The following is an 18,688-nucleotide window of genomic DNA, read 5'->3' on the forward strand; positions in this document are numbered from 1 at the left end:
GTAGGCAAAATTTTTTAAACAAATATATATGCACATACATAATATATACAAAAAGAGATTTGTGTTTGCTATAAGCTTTTTGTGCAAATATAAATCATATAAAATATCTGCATGTATATAATTACACGTAATAGTTAACTAAAGATGATCATCTCATAAGAAAACTGAAAAAACTAATAGAGAATTAAAATGAATGTTTAAAAGAATATGCAAATTAGCTAGATCTTTTGCAGATGAAAGCAGTTCCACGACCCATATATAACAAAGTTGTATTTTCATTTTAAATAAATAGAAAAAAGGATTTTTAATATGAATATCAATACACAAAAAAAAAAAAAAAAAAATTTATAGGAGTATAGATGCCCTTCCTTGCTCAATGCATTAAGTGCGTCACCAACCAAAGTCTTATATAGTGTGATAGTCATTCAATCAGGTTTTGTGGCAGCCGACAACCACCAACTTTAAACTTGACATTGGATATCTGTATGCATTGCATGAATATATAACTGTCTTGAGCATATCCCACATACACTATAGATTCAAATAGGTGATTTATCAAAGTAAATGATAGTCATGGCTTGTTGTTACATCAAATTTGGTTATTGTTGTGGTGTGGCAAAACCTGATCACCCCCACCCACTGCAAGAATGGACTAAACCTTTGGAGAAAACTAGCTCAACTTGATCATGAAAAATGCCACACCAAATACCAAATAAACCAACATAGTATATGCAAGTACATCTAGTCGACAACAGAATCTACACTAAGCGTACCAGTCAATGATATATCCTCGACAATCAGTCTGATAGTCTGGGCTATTTTGATACTGGTCACCTTACTCCTGTTGAGCTGAGATATATTATAGTTCTAGGATTCACATTCCCAAGCTTTACCTTCTTGCACTTTGAGAGAAAGTTTATTAATAAGAAAATGAAAAATTGCCAATGGGGTTGCTCGGGTATTTTTTTGTGGCCCAGAGTGCATTTCCTCTTGTGTGCTGATTTTACACTCCTCACATTCCAACGTGATGTCACACCTTTTGTGTGGTGGGAGGGAAGTAAATACCAGGCAATTGAATTAGATCTGCATTTTCTGTAGAGTTTATTCTGAAGAATAAATCTGGTTGACTTATGCGTTTGTCTTATATAATGTGATAGTGATGAGGACGAGATGCATTAGATATTACTACACCACAACTAAATTATGCACTAAAACATTTTAAAAAGCCCTTCAATACGCAACCTGGAGAACGAGTTGAAAAAGTGATGTATTTGTAGAAAATGAGACTGAAGATTCACATGACCGAGTTTGGATGAATGTTTTTGTTTGCAGGTAAAGAACTCATCCACTTCATCTAAAATAGAAACGCATTTTATGTTTCTGAATTTTTTAGATAAGGATTATTTGGATTATCCTGACTACTAGTCTCATCTTCAAGGGCACATGGCATAGTGGTTATAATACTTGGTAAAATTCAGTTGTAAAGTTACACTCTTCTGGAGGTTGAAGGTTCCATTTTTAGTGCGGATGACACTCAAAATACAATTGTGTATTATTTAGGATCTTCTACCTAGTCATGGCTGATGAAACAGGAGCATGCTACCCCCATGGATTAAATAAAGGGTTCCATTCGAAATTCTGTGCAAATTCCTGAGTTTGACAGAAAGATTGCCAAGTTTGGCAAGGTACACCTGAAGAAGAACTGTAAGGAGACAAATGAGAACTCAGGAGTAGATAAAGTATATTTGAATGGCAAAACTATTGAGGTTGTCGAAAAGGTTTTTTTTTTTTTTTTTTACCTTGGTGATACCATTGATACTAGTGTGATTGAAAGAATCAGGAGTGGATGGAATAAGTTCAGAAAACTTCTTTCATTACTAACCAGCAGAGCGTTACTAGTGTTACAAGGGAAAAAATTTATTAGACATGTGTATATAATATGAAGATTTATGGAAGTGAACTCTGACCAGTGAGAATTTACGACATGCTCTATAGCTGTAAAGGTTCAGCTGATGTACTTGAATTATTCGACTTCTTCTATAATGATGCCGGTGAGAATAATAGGGACTCTGTCGGAAAGGGAATAGTTGGTTTACAGTAATTTTGTTAAAGAGGCATTTATTATCATACCTATGCATTTGGTCATGATGTTGACATTATTCAATGCGTGTGTTTTATCAAGTCCAGGTTGGTAATGAGGTAATCACTTCTAACTTACAGTCCTGTAAAGTTCATGATGTTGTGGCTAAAGATTCTGTCAATAATGTAGTTAAACAAGATGAGGGAAAGAATGCAAACGTGACAAGCACAATTTTATATGTTGAAGAATGAATTCTGATCTTATCCATAACAATTGAGGTGTGTGAATAATAAACCTTCAGCAGATTAAAACGTTTGATTGTTTTGCTTTGTGGCATCTCAACTGTTTTTGGGTTATTTAATGCCAAATCCATTAATTTGGGAAAAAGATTTTATGCTTCAAATTCTTTATGACTTCAAATATTTATTTTTCATGTCTGGCTCGGTTGTTTTGTTTTATGTTATATGAACCCTTTTCGGGTTATTTAATGCTGAATTCAGTAAATATTTTTTTATATGGTTTGGTTTGCTCATTTTTAAAAAAATTTCTTTTTGTGGATAAAAAAATTGTTATTTTTTTTATTATTTGGACTATTATTCTCATCTCGGATGTTTTTTTCACGTTTTGGCCGATGTAACCTCCAGCCATCTCCAAGTGTATTCACACTGGATGTTATTATTGAATAGTGAAAAATGTTTGTGTTTTTTTTTTTTTGCTTTACCAACGAACATAGCCGTTAGAAATTCAAAATGCAAATAGTGCTAAGTCTGTTTCTTTTCTTCTTTTTTTTTTAATAAATCTGGACCCATTAAATAGACTTGACACTATTTGCGTTTTGAATTTCTAACAGCTATGTTCTTTGGGAAAGCAAAAAACAAACATTTTTCACTATTCACCAATAACATCCAGCGTAATACACCTGGAGATGGTCGGAGGTTACATCAGTCGAAACGTTGTGAAAAAAACAACCAAGATGAGAATAATAATCCAAATAATACAAAAAAATTATTATCGGTTCTCATTTAAAAAATATGCAGTCATCATATCGAGAAAATTGTTCTTGTTTTTTTACTTTGCAGAACATGATTGAGTTTTGGAAAGGAAGAAAAGCAATAATATTAGTGTTTTGTGCATTTTAGATCAGAAATCCAGTATCGTCAGATAGCCTGATATTGTAACACCAGGTAAAACGTTTGAGTAGAAATCCTTTATCTTTAAAGATGTTCCCAGTCAACAATTGAATACTGCATTGAAGTCAATGAAACCGACAACAGTCGCCTAGTATTTTTACCTAAGTGAATCCTTACATCATTTGTAGACATTTATGCTGACGACACTACCATTTATGGTAGCACATCTAAGACAGTAAACGACCAAGTTCTCTCCAATTCTCTCTCCTCTGATCTTGAGCACGTAGTACAATGGGGAAAGGAGTGGCTGGTTACTTTTAATGCATCTAAAACCAAGCTTCTCTCTTTACATCATCAACATTCTAATCCACATTTGGCATCAATTGAAGGCTCTCGTCTTCAGGAGGCCTCAAGTTTTGACAAGCTTCTGGGCTTGACCATTACTCCTGATCTTAAATGGAACACGTACATCAAATCTGTTGCCAAGGCCGCTGGAAAAATGGTGGGATCTTTCTATCGATCCGGTAAATATCTCACTGCTGATGCTATTCTCTATCTATATAAGAGCCAGGTACGTCCAAGGATGGAATACTGTTGCCACATCTGGGAAGGAGCTGCTAGAAAGGACTTGTCCTGCCTTGATAGAGTTCAAAATAGACTTCGTAGCCTCATAGGAGATGTCCTTTTCTCCTCCTTGCGACCTCTATCTCACAGAAGAGATGTTGCAAGTTTGTCTCTGATGTATCGTTATTTTCATGGAAAGTGTTCGACTGAGCTTCAATCTATGGTCCCCCCTCGCCAAACTTTCACAAGAAACACTCGTCTAGCTGTAAACACTATCAATAATTCCCCCCACTCTTTATCTGTGCCTAAACCTAAACGTAGATTCAATGAACAAAGCTTCTTTCTTAGAACTGCACGCCTGTGGAATTGTCTTCCGTTTTCCTGCTTTCCGGCTGACTACAATATGGTTGTGTTCAAGTCTAAAGTAAATAAGTTCTTGATGAGCCGTTCCATATAAGTTATCAAATTTACCAAATTTTCATTACTAATGATTACTATATTGTCCAATTTCTACTGTACACTCTTTAACCCTTATCCTTGAGTGGCCTCTTGGCCTTGATAATGTGGTGATGCCTATGTAAAAAAAAAAAAAAAATCTAACTGATACTGTCTTGACTTCATCAGATTGGTTTGGTTTTAGTTCAATTAATTGTATAGAATGACTTGTTTACAATATGAAGTGAATTGTATTTCAGCATTAAATAATCTAGAAGGGTCGATATATTGTAAAACTGTCAACCAAATCAATTTTCAGCAAAGTATTATGGGATGCCATGTTAACATCCTATTGTAGAAGCAACTGCCAACCCCAACGTTTGTGTGCTGTAATTTTCTTTTCATTCTCATCTCTTCTTCTGCCATATCATTTTTGCATTCACCAAGCTTATCTCGTCATCTGCTAAAGGTTTGCCTGATCTGTTCCGAGGTGCAAAAATTGCAAAAATTGTTGTAAACTAAACTGACTACACAATATACTCACTTTCACCAGAAATTCTAAATGTCTCAGCTTTGTTCCAGAGAGTTGCTAAATACCTGTTTTACTTTTGATTGCATTTCTTTTTTTTTGTTAATCATTTCCTCCTATTGTCCTGGGTCATTATTTTTCTTTTTTTTTTTTACTTATGATAATTTTTTTTTGTGTTAATCATTTCATAATATTCCTCGATGTCTTGGCTGGTGAGGGAAAGGTTAGTGTATAGCATCACACCATAATGCCTTGCTGAAAATGTGATCTCTCTGCAATTTGGCTGACAAGCTGAAGAATTCACCAATGGAATTGATCAAAATAAAATGTTCTGATTTTCTCAGAGGTGAGAAAATGGCCACTGCTGTTCTCTTCTTAGAATGTGATTGCTGCACAAACATTGAGAAATAGCCAAGAGATTGTTGGCCCAAATTTTACCAAATTTGATCTGATCTGCACATTTTATCTATTATATTAAACCTACGTCTCAAAATTCTGGAACCCTTTCTTTCCAAGTTTTAATGAAAGACATTTATTACTTGAGTGAACTACCATTCTTGAGAATTCCACTTAATTGTGTGCCTCATCGTTCAGTTTTTGTTATCAGACAAACATTTTAATGCAAAGTTTCAATTACCAAATTCTTCCCTCACAAATTATTTTCCAATTTTGTCAAAAATGCGAATTTTTAAAATGAGGATGAATTAATTCATATTATTTGGATTATTCGAACTACTGTTCTTATTTTGAATGTTATTTGCTCACTGTTTCTGTTGATGTAACCTCTGACCTTCTTCAATAGTATCTTGTTGAACTCGGGAATCTGCACAGAATTTTAAATGGAACCCTCTATTTAATCCACGGGGAGGTAGCATGCTTTTGTTTTGTCAGCCATGACTGGGTGGAAGCCCTACGTAATTCGCAATTGTATTTTTAAGTGTCGCCCACACTGAGGATTGAACCATCAACCTCCAGAACAGTGTAACTTACAACTGAATTTTATCAAGTACTTTACCCACTATGCCACTAAGGTTCAATCCTCAGCGGAAGCGACACTCAAAATACAATTGCGAATTAAGGTTTCCACATCCACTGTTTTTGCCTCAATTTAAGTTCAAGTCTATCTCCGTCTCCCTCTCAGAAATTGATAACATCCTTTCTCCCCATCCAGTAATACACGTTTTCCCATGCATTCTCCATTTCCTTCCTTCCACAAAACTCATATTCAAACTAAAAACAAATTTTCTTAATTACACTGAATGTTTATATGTTCAACTCGTAAGATTCAGCGTCAATGACTGTTGCATTGCAATTGAATTTTTGTGAAAAGAGTTAACCAGATATAATTAACAGGGTATCATCACAATATTACTTAATTGTACTTGAAACAGCACTCACCTGGTACAGGTTGAGATATCCCCACTCATCCTTGTCACAATATCCCTTATGAAAGCCAACCAAGCTTGATGGTTTGAAATCAATAATTGGGTGGTGATCTCTAGCCAAGCCATTCACTGTTCCAGCAACAAACTCCATGTTGCATTCCAAGTCAGCTTTTAATGTCGTCAGCTAGATTTTTCTTTGTCCATCACATTGCGTTTTTTAACTTTGTAAGAAAGTTGAGGAAATAGCTTCATAGATGAATCCTGATTGACAGCAAAAGGTATGACCCATCCAGCACAGACGTCTGATAGGAGGTGATTTGTCAGAAGAAAGTTAATTTTTAAGCGTTATATATTTGCTGCAGCCTGTCGTTCAATGTGTTTTTCAATCTATACACTTTCTAAATTGACTTTTATATATACACACTGACAGCAAATAAACCACAAATGATTCTTAAAAATATTTTGTTTATTCCACATGACAACAGTTTTTGATTTAGTTATGACAGTGTTAACATTAGTGAAGGTGTGTGGCGAGTGTGTGGTGCGGATATTTTGGCAGTGAAGAAAATGTGTCAGTTTGGCCTCACTCTGTGAATAACTGTTGCTCGCTTTCTGTTGTGTCAATTTATATAAACATTCTTTCATCCTGGAATGTTTAATATTTCCCATTGTCTATTGTCTCAGCCTTTTGACTAATATTCTGGTCAATTATGCGTTCCAATAGACAATGGTGGAAAGCTTCGCATCCCTTACATGGAATCGATCTGTGTGTGTGTGTATGCAACCTATTGAATGCCTCTCTTTCTGGGGTCACTTGCTAAATATCCAGCATAAGCAGAAACTGTGTTGTTTGAGAAGAAATGCTTCCATTAGACACAGGAAGTGAAGCAGGAAGTTGTGATCAAAAGTTTCTAATCACTTAATGCCTTCCGTCCTTATTGGTCAGGACTCGCTTCCATAATTTGCACTAGTGCTTGATAGATTCTTATTTTGGATTTTTGTGCCTTATCTCAAATCTTGACCAGGGTCAAGAATTGAGTTAGCAGAAGATATGATGTGAAAGGTCAGTTCACTCTTTAATGCCATCTCCACTTTGATCTGAGGTTGTGATGATGGCACCAAGATATTGAAAACTCTGAACCTCTAGAAGAACATCATCACTGAGAATGATTTGTTTTTTGCATGTTGGAGCAAAGCTGGCAACGAGAAGTTTTTTTTATCTTTCAGACATTTAGTTTCATACCAATCTGCAATGCAACATGCTAAAGCTCATTAATAGCTGACTGGATATCAACAAATGTTTCACCAAGTAGCACAAAATCATCTGTGCAATCCAAATCTTTGAGAGCAAAGTTGTGACCAAGTGATGCCAAAGGGGGGGGGGGTTCTTTTAAGACATTCAATATGACCCAGTCAAGGTTGTAATTACTAGAGAACAAAAAAAAATACCCTTAAAACTCTTATAAGAGAAACCAAAAATACAAATAATTTTTCAGAACTTATACAAATTACTATTTCATAAATACATTGTATGGCACAAAATGGTCTCAAAGGGGTTGATGTGCCATAAAATCCCAATCTAAGTAACAATTTATATAAATAAAATATATTACGAATTAAAAACATTGTGGCCTCGTTCTTCATTAATATATCACTTACCTAAGTAACAGATATTCCAAAATATCTTGACATGAAAAGACCAGTAATAGACATAGACATCCATCAAGTTTATCACATGATTTATAAAGATGGTCTTTGTAAAACCTGCTGTTAACGTAGCATTATGCATTTTTTCTCATGCTAAACTGGTCGTCATTATTTACAAGAAAGCAATTTTTATAATTATATCATTATATTTTAGTTTTTATTGTAAAATTTGCAAAGTTTTTGTTGTTTTAGAGAAAAATTCAGGTTTGTATTACAATCCACAGAAGTACAAAAAACTATAAAGGCGGCAAGCTGACTGTTAAATACAAGAAGTTGGGGAAAAATGAGTTAAAACTAAAAAAATTATGAAAAGTACTGTTAGAACCCACCCAATATATGTCACAGTAACATATATTGGGTGGGTTTTTAACAGTAGTTTTTAGTTTTAACTCATTTCTTCAAACTTCACTTATTTAACAGTGAGCTGTTTCTTCTTCACAAGTATCCATAAACACTGTATGATTTTCTAATTGATTAAACGTTTTAAAGTGAGTAAAACCACTAAAAAATTTTCCAGATAGGTAGAAGAGTAACATCTTGTCTTTGATAACATTTATTTGTTATTTTTAAAAATGTTTGACCACTTTTTCGTACCTGTGTGGATTGTAATACGAACCCAAAAATTTCTTTTAAAAAATGTAATTTTGCAAGATTGTATAATTTCTACATCTCATAAGGTCAGAGTTGGATACAAGTATCCTTATTGTCATATTTTTTTCTAACGTTTACTTGTTAAAACAAATCACATCTAACAAAAAACAATATGAAAGATGGTACATAAGAAAATTTAGTAAATTATTTGCTCAACCAGTTATAGTCACCAGAAGCGGTGACAAGGCAAATCAGTTCCTTTGCTTTTTTTTTTTTTTTTTTTTCATACCTACATCTCCCTTTTTGCGTTTTTCCAATCGTTCTTTTTTAATTAATCTTATTATTTTTAAACATTAAAAAGTTTTTTTTCGGTTTTATTTTAATTAAGAATGATTGAAATTAGTTTTATTTCTTTTTTAAGAATTATTGAAAACACTTTTTGCTTTTTTTTTTTTAAAGAATTATTGAAAACACTTTTTAAAATCTTTTAAAACTATTTTGTGAATATTATGTATCAGATATGTTTTTGTATGTTTCAAATTGTTATTTTGATTTTAATAATTTCGTTATTTTGATTTCAATAATTTTATTTTTTACTTTCATAAGCATATTTATTATATAAATTCTAATAAAAAAATTATTTTTTGAACTAAAAAACTTATTTTTATGATTTTGTAGGCTTCAATTTTAATATTGAAATAAAATAAAAACTTTTAAAATTTTGTTATGAAAAGTGCAAATAAAAACTAATTGTGTTATTTTTATCTGTGTAACTTTGTTAATTTTTATTGTATACTTTTCAAGAATGTCATTTTTTCTGTTTTATTTCAATAAATCACTTCACAATAGAAATACTGAAGGACAATAAAATTGAAGGAACTGATTTGCCTTGTCACTGATTCCAGTAGTGCTATGCCAGAAGTTAGGAAGTATGTTAGCTGACTATAACCGCTTAATCAAATGTGTGTGTGTGTATATATATATATATATATATATATATATATATATATATATATCCATGTACACATGTTTCATCATTATAGCACATATCAGCGTGGTTGAACTTGGCAAGATTCGAAACTAGATCCAAAGTGAGTGGGACTCAAAGCACTTCTACTGATCCAATGAACTTAAATTTGAATTTCTAACGATATATATATATATATATATATATATATATATATATATATATATATAAATTAGTTTTTCTTTTTTTTTTTTTTTTGGAAAAAGAAATCCATCAGAGTGCTCAATTATAAGGAAAATCCGAAAATAAGAGCATATTTATATATATATTTTTTGTTTTCAGAAAGTTTTTAGATGAGACGGTACCAATGACTTGTCTCATCTAAAAACTTTCTGAAAACAAATATATATATATGGAGGGAAAAAATTTTATTATTCGTGATTAAAAGTAAAATATGTAAAAAACGTTTAAAAAAAAAATAAGGGGAGGGGGAATAGGAAATACAAATAAAGGGGGTAGTTAGCTGACCGTTTTTGCCCTTGCTTTTTCAAACCTGTATCCATGGATTTAAAAAGGAAAAATGAAAAATATGTACATTATTAAAATAAAGTTATGTTGCATTCTGTTCGTGGGTAAAAAAAAAACAAAACAAAAACAAAACGGAAGTGATTAAAATAAAGCCACGTTATATTTTCGAAGGTCCTAGAGGTTAATCATGATCAAACCTAAGAGACCTTCTCTCTGTTTACAGTGAGAAGGCCTCCTCAAATGAACGTGAATAGTCTCCAAGATATTTAGATTGAATATTGAGTGAGCACAATTCAGAATTGAAAATGAGTTCATGCTGAAGTTCGCTGCACATGACAGGTTTTAATGGGGTGGTCAGTTATTGAAGATACACCTAAATAAGATCGGAGGTTACATCAGCCAAGATGTTGTCGTGAATAACACTGAAGATGAGAATAGTAGTCTGAATAATCCAAATAATACAAACTTATTAATTGTTCAACTAGCAATACACATGAAAAAATTGAAATTTCTTAAAATATCTTAATGGCATATATAGAAAGAGCTTGGTGATCTAAGAAAAAATCTCTTAATTTTTAAAATCTGACTAAAAATAAGGAAGCTATAACTTTTTATGCCTCACACGTTTGGATATTTTCCCTTCTTTTAGACCATGTGTGCTTTGTTACATTTTTTACACGGTGCATTTTTGTGCAAGGAATCCGAATATGGCACTGAAAATCTCCAGAAAATAATGGTTTCCAAGTAATCTGCACTAATTGCACATGTATTGCGATATTATAAAAAATGTATCCATTAAAAAAAACAAGTTAGAAAGCCGAATTACAATGCATTTTATGTACAAGAAACTAAAATCTAATACTAGAACTGTTAGAAATGAATATATTGCAAGATTTCTTTGGTATTATTATAGATTAATACCTGCTAAATTGCCCTCACCTGCCTCTCCAAAATGTGATTCTACCCTTTTTAGGAAATTAAACACACCAAAAAACTTGACAGAAATTAAAAGAAACAACAAAAATATAAATTTAATATAAAAATGTAATGCCAAATAATGCATAAATTCAGTCATCATAACAGTACAATTTGCTATTCCCTCTGATCCATTTGGTCGGAATAAAAAAGTGGTCTTACTTTTGGAACATCTCTTGTAATTATACTAAACCTTATGTCTAATTTCAATTAAAATCCATTACATGATTTTCATCTAAAAAATGTTCTTCTGAAGAACTTCACTTTTAAGATTAAAGATCTTAAAAGTGATCTTCAGAAGAAATTAAAATTTAAAGAATCTTGCTTAACTGGATTTTAATAAATATGGATGAAATTCAATGGAATTTTCAAATAAAAGGTTGTGTCTTTGTTGTGACACTTAAAATACTTGAAAGAAACTGAAATTTGGGAATATTTAATTGATGTGTAGTATGTATCATTTAAATTTCATAAAAAATCAGAAGTATATCGATTTTCAAAAAGGATTTCACCGTTTTTGTACTTATTTGTATAAAATTGAATTAAATATAATCTGCATCATCTTTTGGCAGTTAAAATAATAAACAAGCTGATAGGATTTGTTGGGGATGGTATACATCCATCTTTTTTTTTTTTTAAACGATATCAAAATAGAATCTTTAAATCCTCAATTACGTTTTCCTTTGAATCCAACCACAAATTGTCTGCAACTTAGGAAAACAAAAAACTTATGTCAATTTTGAATTTATTTTTTTAATGTCATTTTCTTTTTCTTCTTTTTCAGAGTAATAAAACTTATCTTGAACGAAGCATCAAGGAAAGTGAAGACAACCTTCGAGAACTGATCCTCTCAAAACAAGCTACTCCCAAGTGATGAACTCATCTTCATTTCTCAACTCTTTTAGTTATGATTCTTTTACGCAAATCATTCTTCCTATTTTTCCTGTTTTCTTTTTTTTTTTTTTTTTTTCAGCTAATTGGTAAAATAAAACCGTTTCCAAATTGAACTGGCTTACTCTTGTTTCCTATGTGACCAGACGTGCGCGGCCCCGACAGATCGCCGACTCCCAACGTCGTGTATTGTGGATTTTTCGTTTGACTATTCCTCTTATAGCCGGATCGTCATTTTCTCGCTGGCGACTGTTGTTTCACAAAAGTAGAAATATGATAAATCGTGGAACAAAGAAAGGAAAAACACAAATGCCAATGTTCACATATAATTGACTGTTGGACTTGTGTGTGTGTGTGTTTGTGTGTGTGTGTGTCTTCTCCCTGTTGTATCGATGTTACGTTCGTCTCTATTTCTGTTTCACAGTCAACTCTGAAACTGTCCAACTTCCATCCGCTGCGATGGGCATCTAGTTGTCAACTAACTGTCTCCTCTACGTTGGTATCTGAGGTTGCCCCACTCCGGCTACCGAAAGCTGCCCTTCTCTGTTTTATCTATAGGTTTCTATTGTCCTGTCAACTCTAAAAAGCTCGATCTAAAAATACCTAGAGATTCATTGTTTGTTACTTCTTATCTATTGTTTCCTGTTCCTTTGTCTATTGCCCCCACCCCCTTCAGCACTTAGTGACTCAAGTCCACCTAAAGCCCACTTTATAGTATCACACCTATGCTCTTGTTTCTTATACTCTTGTTCCCTATACTCTTACTCCCTTAACTCTTGCAAAAGGAACATTTTATAAATTTGTAAGAAATCTTTTTAATGACCAATCATCATTTTTAATTATCTCTTACCATCTTTTTATGGCTCAGAGTATTTTTTTAATGGTTTCTAACTATTTTAATGACATCTCATCAAATGAATGGATTAAATAATCAATTAAAATATCAAGTTTAAAAAAAAGATACATGCCACATAAGACCTGTTCTGTGTAAAAAAAATATCCTGATACTAAATTTGACCTTTATTTCTCTAGATTAGGCACCGTTTTCATGTGCTATAAATCATATTTTATTGTTATTGGTTATGAATGAAAAACATTTGTCCTTTTAGCTTTCTTGTGTTAAATGTCATCCTCCCTGTTTATATTCCAGCAGTAGTTTACCAACATTTCCTTTAAAACATTTCTCGATCACTGAAATATCTTGATGGAATCTCTCACTATGTTCATCACTAAGATAATCTGTAAAATTATCGAAAGTGACAATTTTGCAAAAAAACTGTACCTAGTTTGACAAAAAGGCCAGAAATAGATTTTCCATGCCATTGTGCATTTTTTTTTTTTTTTCCTCCAGTAGGTTACATTTTCTTATTCTTTCAAGTAACATTTGATTTGATGTTTTGCTCCACTTTTCAAACTTTGAATAGTTGTAGCAAAACAGCAGTACTTTCTTTTGAGCAACAGTCCATCGCGGGGCTTTTAAGCCTTTTCTGTTCCTTCTTTTGGTTGCTACAGTTGTTGTTGGTGGTGGTGGTGGGGGGTGTCTTTTTTTCATGGGCTAATCCCCATTTGCCTTTGGTATATCAATATTGTAACTTTCAAAGGAATGAAGGTTTGCACTATTGCTTACCTCTTCTCGTCTGGTGCATGAACGAATTGAGGAGACCTTTTTTATCCTGGGTGCTGGCCTAGCAGTATTTTCTTTTGTTTATACTTTTGTTCATTTATTTGCTTCCCCACTGAGCAAATTAGGCACACGGCCGTTTTTTAATGTGGAGAGATGGAGGAAATGGGGACCAGCTCCCCGGGGAGTAGGGGAGCTGGATAGTGACAATTGGTATGAAGGCAGTATTTTCTTTTGTTTATACTTTTGTTCATTTTGTCTTTTTTTAATATTTGGTCAGGGTTTATTTCCTGTGAGAAGTATGCTCATGTCAGGGTCTGTGTCCTGACAAACCCCTATACAGAGAGACCGGAGACACTTGAGGGTGGTGTCTAGTAGGCATTCAAGTTCTCTCCTTTATTTGAGTGTTGCAGTGTTATCAATTAAACCCAAAAGGAAACTAAAAAAATCAATGTCAATAAAAAAAATATTTGAAGTTGATTTGTTAGAAAAAAATAATAACAACATCATTGAGGAGCATATCTAAATAGTGATGGCACGTTAAAAGTCTTCAAACAGTCTCCAAGAAAAATTTGATTCCATTTTTTTTTTTTTCTTAAATCAAATCAAATCACTTGATGCATCTTTATTTGAGGAGGGGTAATATTTTTGCTTCTATAAAATCTAAAATTTACTGAATGCTTTTTTATGTTGAATATTAACTTGCATGGATTGAAGTGAACTGCACTTTTTCGGTTGTTCATTTTTAGCTGCTTGCATGATTTAAATATTCAAAAAGCTTCTACTGGCATTGTTAATAATAAAACGCAAGTTTTATTGGATATTCATGCAGACTATGAGACACGCAAGTATTTATTTTTAATTTTTTTATACTAATTAGTAGCCATTTATCAAAGTCAAAAGCCACTCAAGGATAAGGGTTAATAAAATGGATGGATTGTTAGGTGAATGATGAATATTATGAAAGGATTGAAAATGAATAGAATTATTTTTCATCTTGAGAACATATTAATAAGGGAAGTAACTCTTTTCTTTGATCTTGTTTGCCTCAAAGAGTTGGAGAATAAAGTTATGTCCCCTTTTGCACATTCCAGAAAGACAATCATGGATCTCTAAGACGTTTTTGGACATAGAATTGATTCTTTTCTTTACTTGTAATAAGAAAATAAATGTTAATAGTTGTTTTTTTTTTTTGTTTTTTTTACAAAAGTTTTATTTAATTCTTTTTTAATATTCCTCTCACATATACCACCACTACACATCAGTTTCTATATCAGAGGTGAATAAACTTGACTATTTTAAAATTTATTGCATCATTCATTAAGATGTCATTTCATTGAATCGCGGGTTTTCTAGCATTCGTGGAAGCATCTTTTCCTCAAAAGATTTGTTTAAAATTGAAAATTCATTTTTTTTTCTCATGTTTACCCCGAACAAGGTATATCGACATTTGTTGGGACCATGTTTAAATGAGATGTCTGTTTACATTACATTTAAATATGCCAGTACAGTCAGGGAAGCAAGTAACATGGAGGGAATTCCAAAATCTAGCTGTCCGAGGGAAGAAACTATAAGAGTAGAAGGCTTTCCCTCAAAAGGCTGGTTTAAAATTGAAAATCCTACAAACACGAATGGAACTTTCAACATTTACTTTATCTTAATTAGTCCAAGTTTCCTCACACTCTTCTTTTTAATCTTTCTAAGGAGATATAGAAGGGGTACAAAGTTGAGGAGATTAATTTTACCAGTCCTGGGACAGGTATACTTCTAATTAAATGTACTATGATGCAGAGTTTTAAGCAAATTAAAGCTACGATGCTTTCAGTAAACAAACAATATGGCAGGAACAATGTCTGGGAGAAAATAATATTAAACACCGAAATAAGATTTTCACACTTTAATTTCTGAAAAAATGTTAAGTACATCTAACAAAAATAATAGTTATTTCCCTTGAAATGAAGAAGGATTGCTTTTGGAATAGAGGAGAGATCTGATATTTATTTGCTTGCCCACTGAGCAAATTAGGCACACGGCCGTTTTTTAATGTGGAGAGATGGAGGAAATGGGGACCAGCTCCTCGGGGAGCTGGATAGTGACAATTGGTATGAAGGGTTTCCCCTACATTGACCAAAACTGATTGCCACAAGAGCAATGGTCTTATATGTGGGGTTGATCACCCCCCCCCCCCATATATGGTCTTTGCTTGCAGTATCTGCCGGAACAGATACTACACGAGTGAAATTTGATCTTGGCCAAAAGGCCAAGCCCGGCATGAGGGCCAGGGGGAGAGCTGCCATGTCGGTTGGGAAGTAAAACTTTAAGCATCACAGATTTTAATCATCACACACCCACTGGTTTCTACCTTGCCATTTTGCTCTGTAAGTTTTTTTTTTTATATTTTCACCCCAAACAAGGCACAGTGGCATTTTGATGTAGGGGGTTACTATCTGGGATATAATTTGTAGGGATACTATGTAGGGAGTTAAGCAACAAGATGTCTTTTATATTACACTTGAACTTCTGCGTGTCAGGAAAGCAGGAACTTAGAAGGGAATTCCAAAGTCTAGCAGTCCTAGGGAAGAAACTATTAGAGTAGAAGGTTTTCTTACATCTAGGGATCTCTACTGTGCAGGGGGTGGGATTTTGCTGTTTGTTAGGTTTGTTGGGGATATTTACGTCAAGGGGTAGAAGGGCTTGTAGTTCGTCGGAGCACTTACCATTAAAATACCTGTAAAGCAGGCAGAAGGATGCAACATTTTGTCAAAGGTGGAAGCCTAGCTGACAGTTCAGAACCTATCAGGTTGGCGACTCTCTTTTGAACTCTGTCTAGGAGTGAGAGATTAGTAGCAGGTGCACCAGCCCAAATTTGACAATACTCCATACATGGGTGGATGGTGACCTTGTAGGGGTACAGGACATTCTCAGGCGTAAGAAACTTTCTAACACGGTAGAGAGAACCCACCTTCTTTGCAGCAGCCTTGGCAATACCCTCAATGTATCTGTTCCAACTCATGTTCACTGTGAATGTTAAGCCAAGGAGTTTGAACGAAGTACTTTCAGGTAATGTATCATTAGCCATGGCAATTAGTAGCAATACACATGGCCGTTAAAACGCTTTGGATAATCACAGATTTCAAGGGGTTTCTTCTAAAATAGTCATATTTTAAAAAACAAAGCACTTAAGTTTTCAAAATACCACCGTTTTGTTCAGAAATGAATATACTTTCAAATGAATTAGTAAATAATAACATACATTATATATATTTTTTTAGAGTTTTTTAAGCAAATAAAGTGATAAAAATGTGAACATCATAAAACGGCATTTTCGGTAAGTTTTTGTAATGCCCCACCCTTGATTTCTAAACATCCGTACCGTGTTTCTGTAAAAAAATTTTTAATGAAATTTGGAAATTAGCCAAAAGAGATGTCATTTTTAATAATTTCGAGTGTCCGAAATTCATTTGACCAATGTGTTAAAAAAAAGATTTCAAAATGACGAGTATTGAAAATTTTTTTTAAAAATTTCTTCGGACACTCACTATTAAATGAAACAATCTTTTTACTATGTTTATTCGTTAAAAAGATGATTGGACAGTGTTTTCTCTAGTGGTATGTAGCAATTTAAAAACATAATATCCGAAAAAATCGTTATGAATTTGAATCAAGACTTCTGTAGTATTAGTGATAGTAGCTGTATCAGCAGCAGCAGTGATAACATGGCATAAACAGGCGTTTGTTTTTGTTGTTTATTTTTATTCCAAATCGATTTTTTTTTTTTAATTGAAAATCTGGTTATAAAAAAAAATTCTTACATGTTAGAGCTATTTTGTTATCAACCATACAAATATTAAAAAAAATTGGGTAGTAGTAAATTTTTAAATGTTTTAACAAGCGAAAATGTGAAATATGATGTTTTGGTTCATGTGTACGATTATGAACGGTAACACACTCCTAATTTTCGTTCCTTAAAAAATGTTTTCAGTGAATTATTATCGAATGGAAACTAATCTACCCGATTATTAAATAAAAAAAAAAAGATAATATTTAAATATTTGTAGGAGGTGCTCAATTAAAAAATAACAACGGTAGAAAAAGATATGAAACGTAATTAAAAATCAAAATAACATTAATTCAAATTTTTTAACAATTTGTCAGTTTTAGCAAAAACTTGTTTCTTTTTTATATTTAAATAGAATTTAAATACTTGATATTTTTCCAAGCATCATGTTTTCTGTTAGAGGGATGTCACTTTTTTAAATAACATTATTTTTGTCTGTTTGTCATAATTCTTGTAAAGTTTCACAATGGATATCAAACACCCTCTTAAAAAAACAACGCTTAATTCTATGTCTAATCTTAGGTACAAGTGGCAAGCCTCCTCCTAAAACCTTTAGCCTTAACAATAATGCTAAGTACAAGTGGCAGAGCTCGCCACTAAACAAACTTCCCCTGTGAGCTCATATAAACGTAAAATAAAAAGCATAAAACCGTTTGAAGAAAAGTGCACATGATTAATCTCCCCCGTTCCCCAAAAAATAAATTGGTCAACTGTCCTAAAACGCTAGGATCGTCTTGAAATGGTGAATTATTTTACATTTATATGAAACCAACCCTCGCTCTAAATTCTAAAATTGTTTTTGTTTTGTTTCTATCAAGTCTTCAGGATGTTCACACATAATTTTCCTTAGCCTTATCATTAACCCAAAGTCAGAGTGGCAACCTTCCTACCTTCTCATAATTGCACAAAGACCCTCTTAAAACCATGCATAATCGCCTTTTAGAAAACAAAACAACAACAAAAAAACACTCAAGATTTATCTATCATAGAAAAAGGGGGGGGGTAACTGCCCTAAAGCGCTGAAATGATTCAAAATGGGAAATCATTTTACATTAAATTCTAAAATAATTTTTGTTTATCTTTTATTAAAGTTTTTCAAGTTGTTCACATGCAATTTTCTATAAAGGTAGAATCACATATTTTGAAGAGGTGGTCAGATGGGGAGGGGTAAAAGAAGGTATAAATCTACAATAATACCAAAGAAATATTGCAATATATTCATTTTTAACCAATCATAGATTTCGATTTCAGTTTTTGGCACATAAAATGCATTACAACTAAACTTTGAGTTCTCTAACTTCTTTTCTTTTAATGAATACATGGCATTTTTAAGCAATCACAGCATATTTATGTGAATTTACTGCAGATTATTTAGAAACCATTAATTTCTGGAGATTTTAAGTAGCATATTCAGATTCCTTGCACAAAAATACACTTATATGGCAAA

General features: G+C 32.9%; 1 protein-coding gene across 11 annotated transcripts in view; it reads left to right on the forward strand.

The window, feature by feature from the left end:
- Positions 1–18,688, forward strand: part of LOC145276720 (prefoldin subunit 1-like) — a 97,003-nt gene that overhangs the window by 71,214 nt on the left and 7,101 nt on the right. For 6 of the 11 annotated variants that reach the window (XM_080127932.1, XM_080127933.1, XM_080127936.1 and 3 more), the window contains one exon: positions 11,676–11,898. The exons of the other annotated variants lie outside the window; for them this stretch is intronic. In XM_080127932.1, coding sequence (XP_079984058.1) covers positions 11,676–11,765 — 90 coding nt within the window. In that variant the 3' untranslated portion in view covers positions 11,766–11,898. Of the gene's footprint in view, positions 1–11,675; positions 11,899–18,688 lie in introns of those variants that run through there. 11 annotated transcript variants of the gene reach the window in all.

This window comes from Euprymna scolopes, chromosome 5 (assembly GCF_053919585.1).
Source record: "Euprymna scolopes isolate OS-2025 chromosome 5, ASM5391958v1, whole genome shotgun sequence".
In the NCBI taxonomy this organism is placed as follows: domain Eukaryota; kingdom Metazoa; phylum Mollusca; class Cephalopoda; order Sepiida; family Sepiolidae; genus Euprymna; species Euprymna scolopes.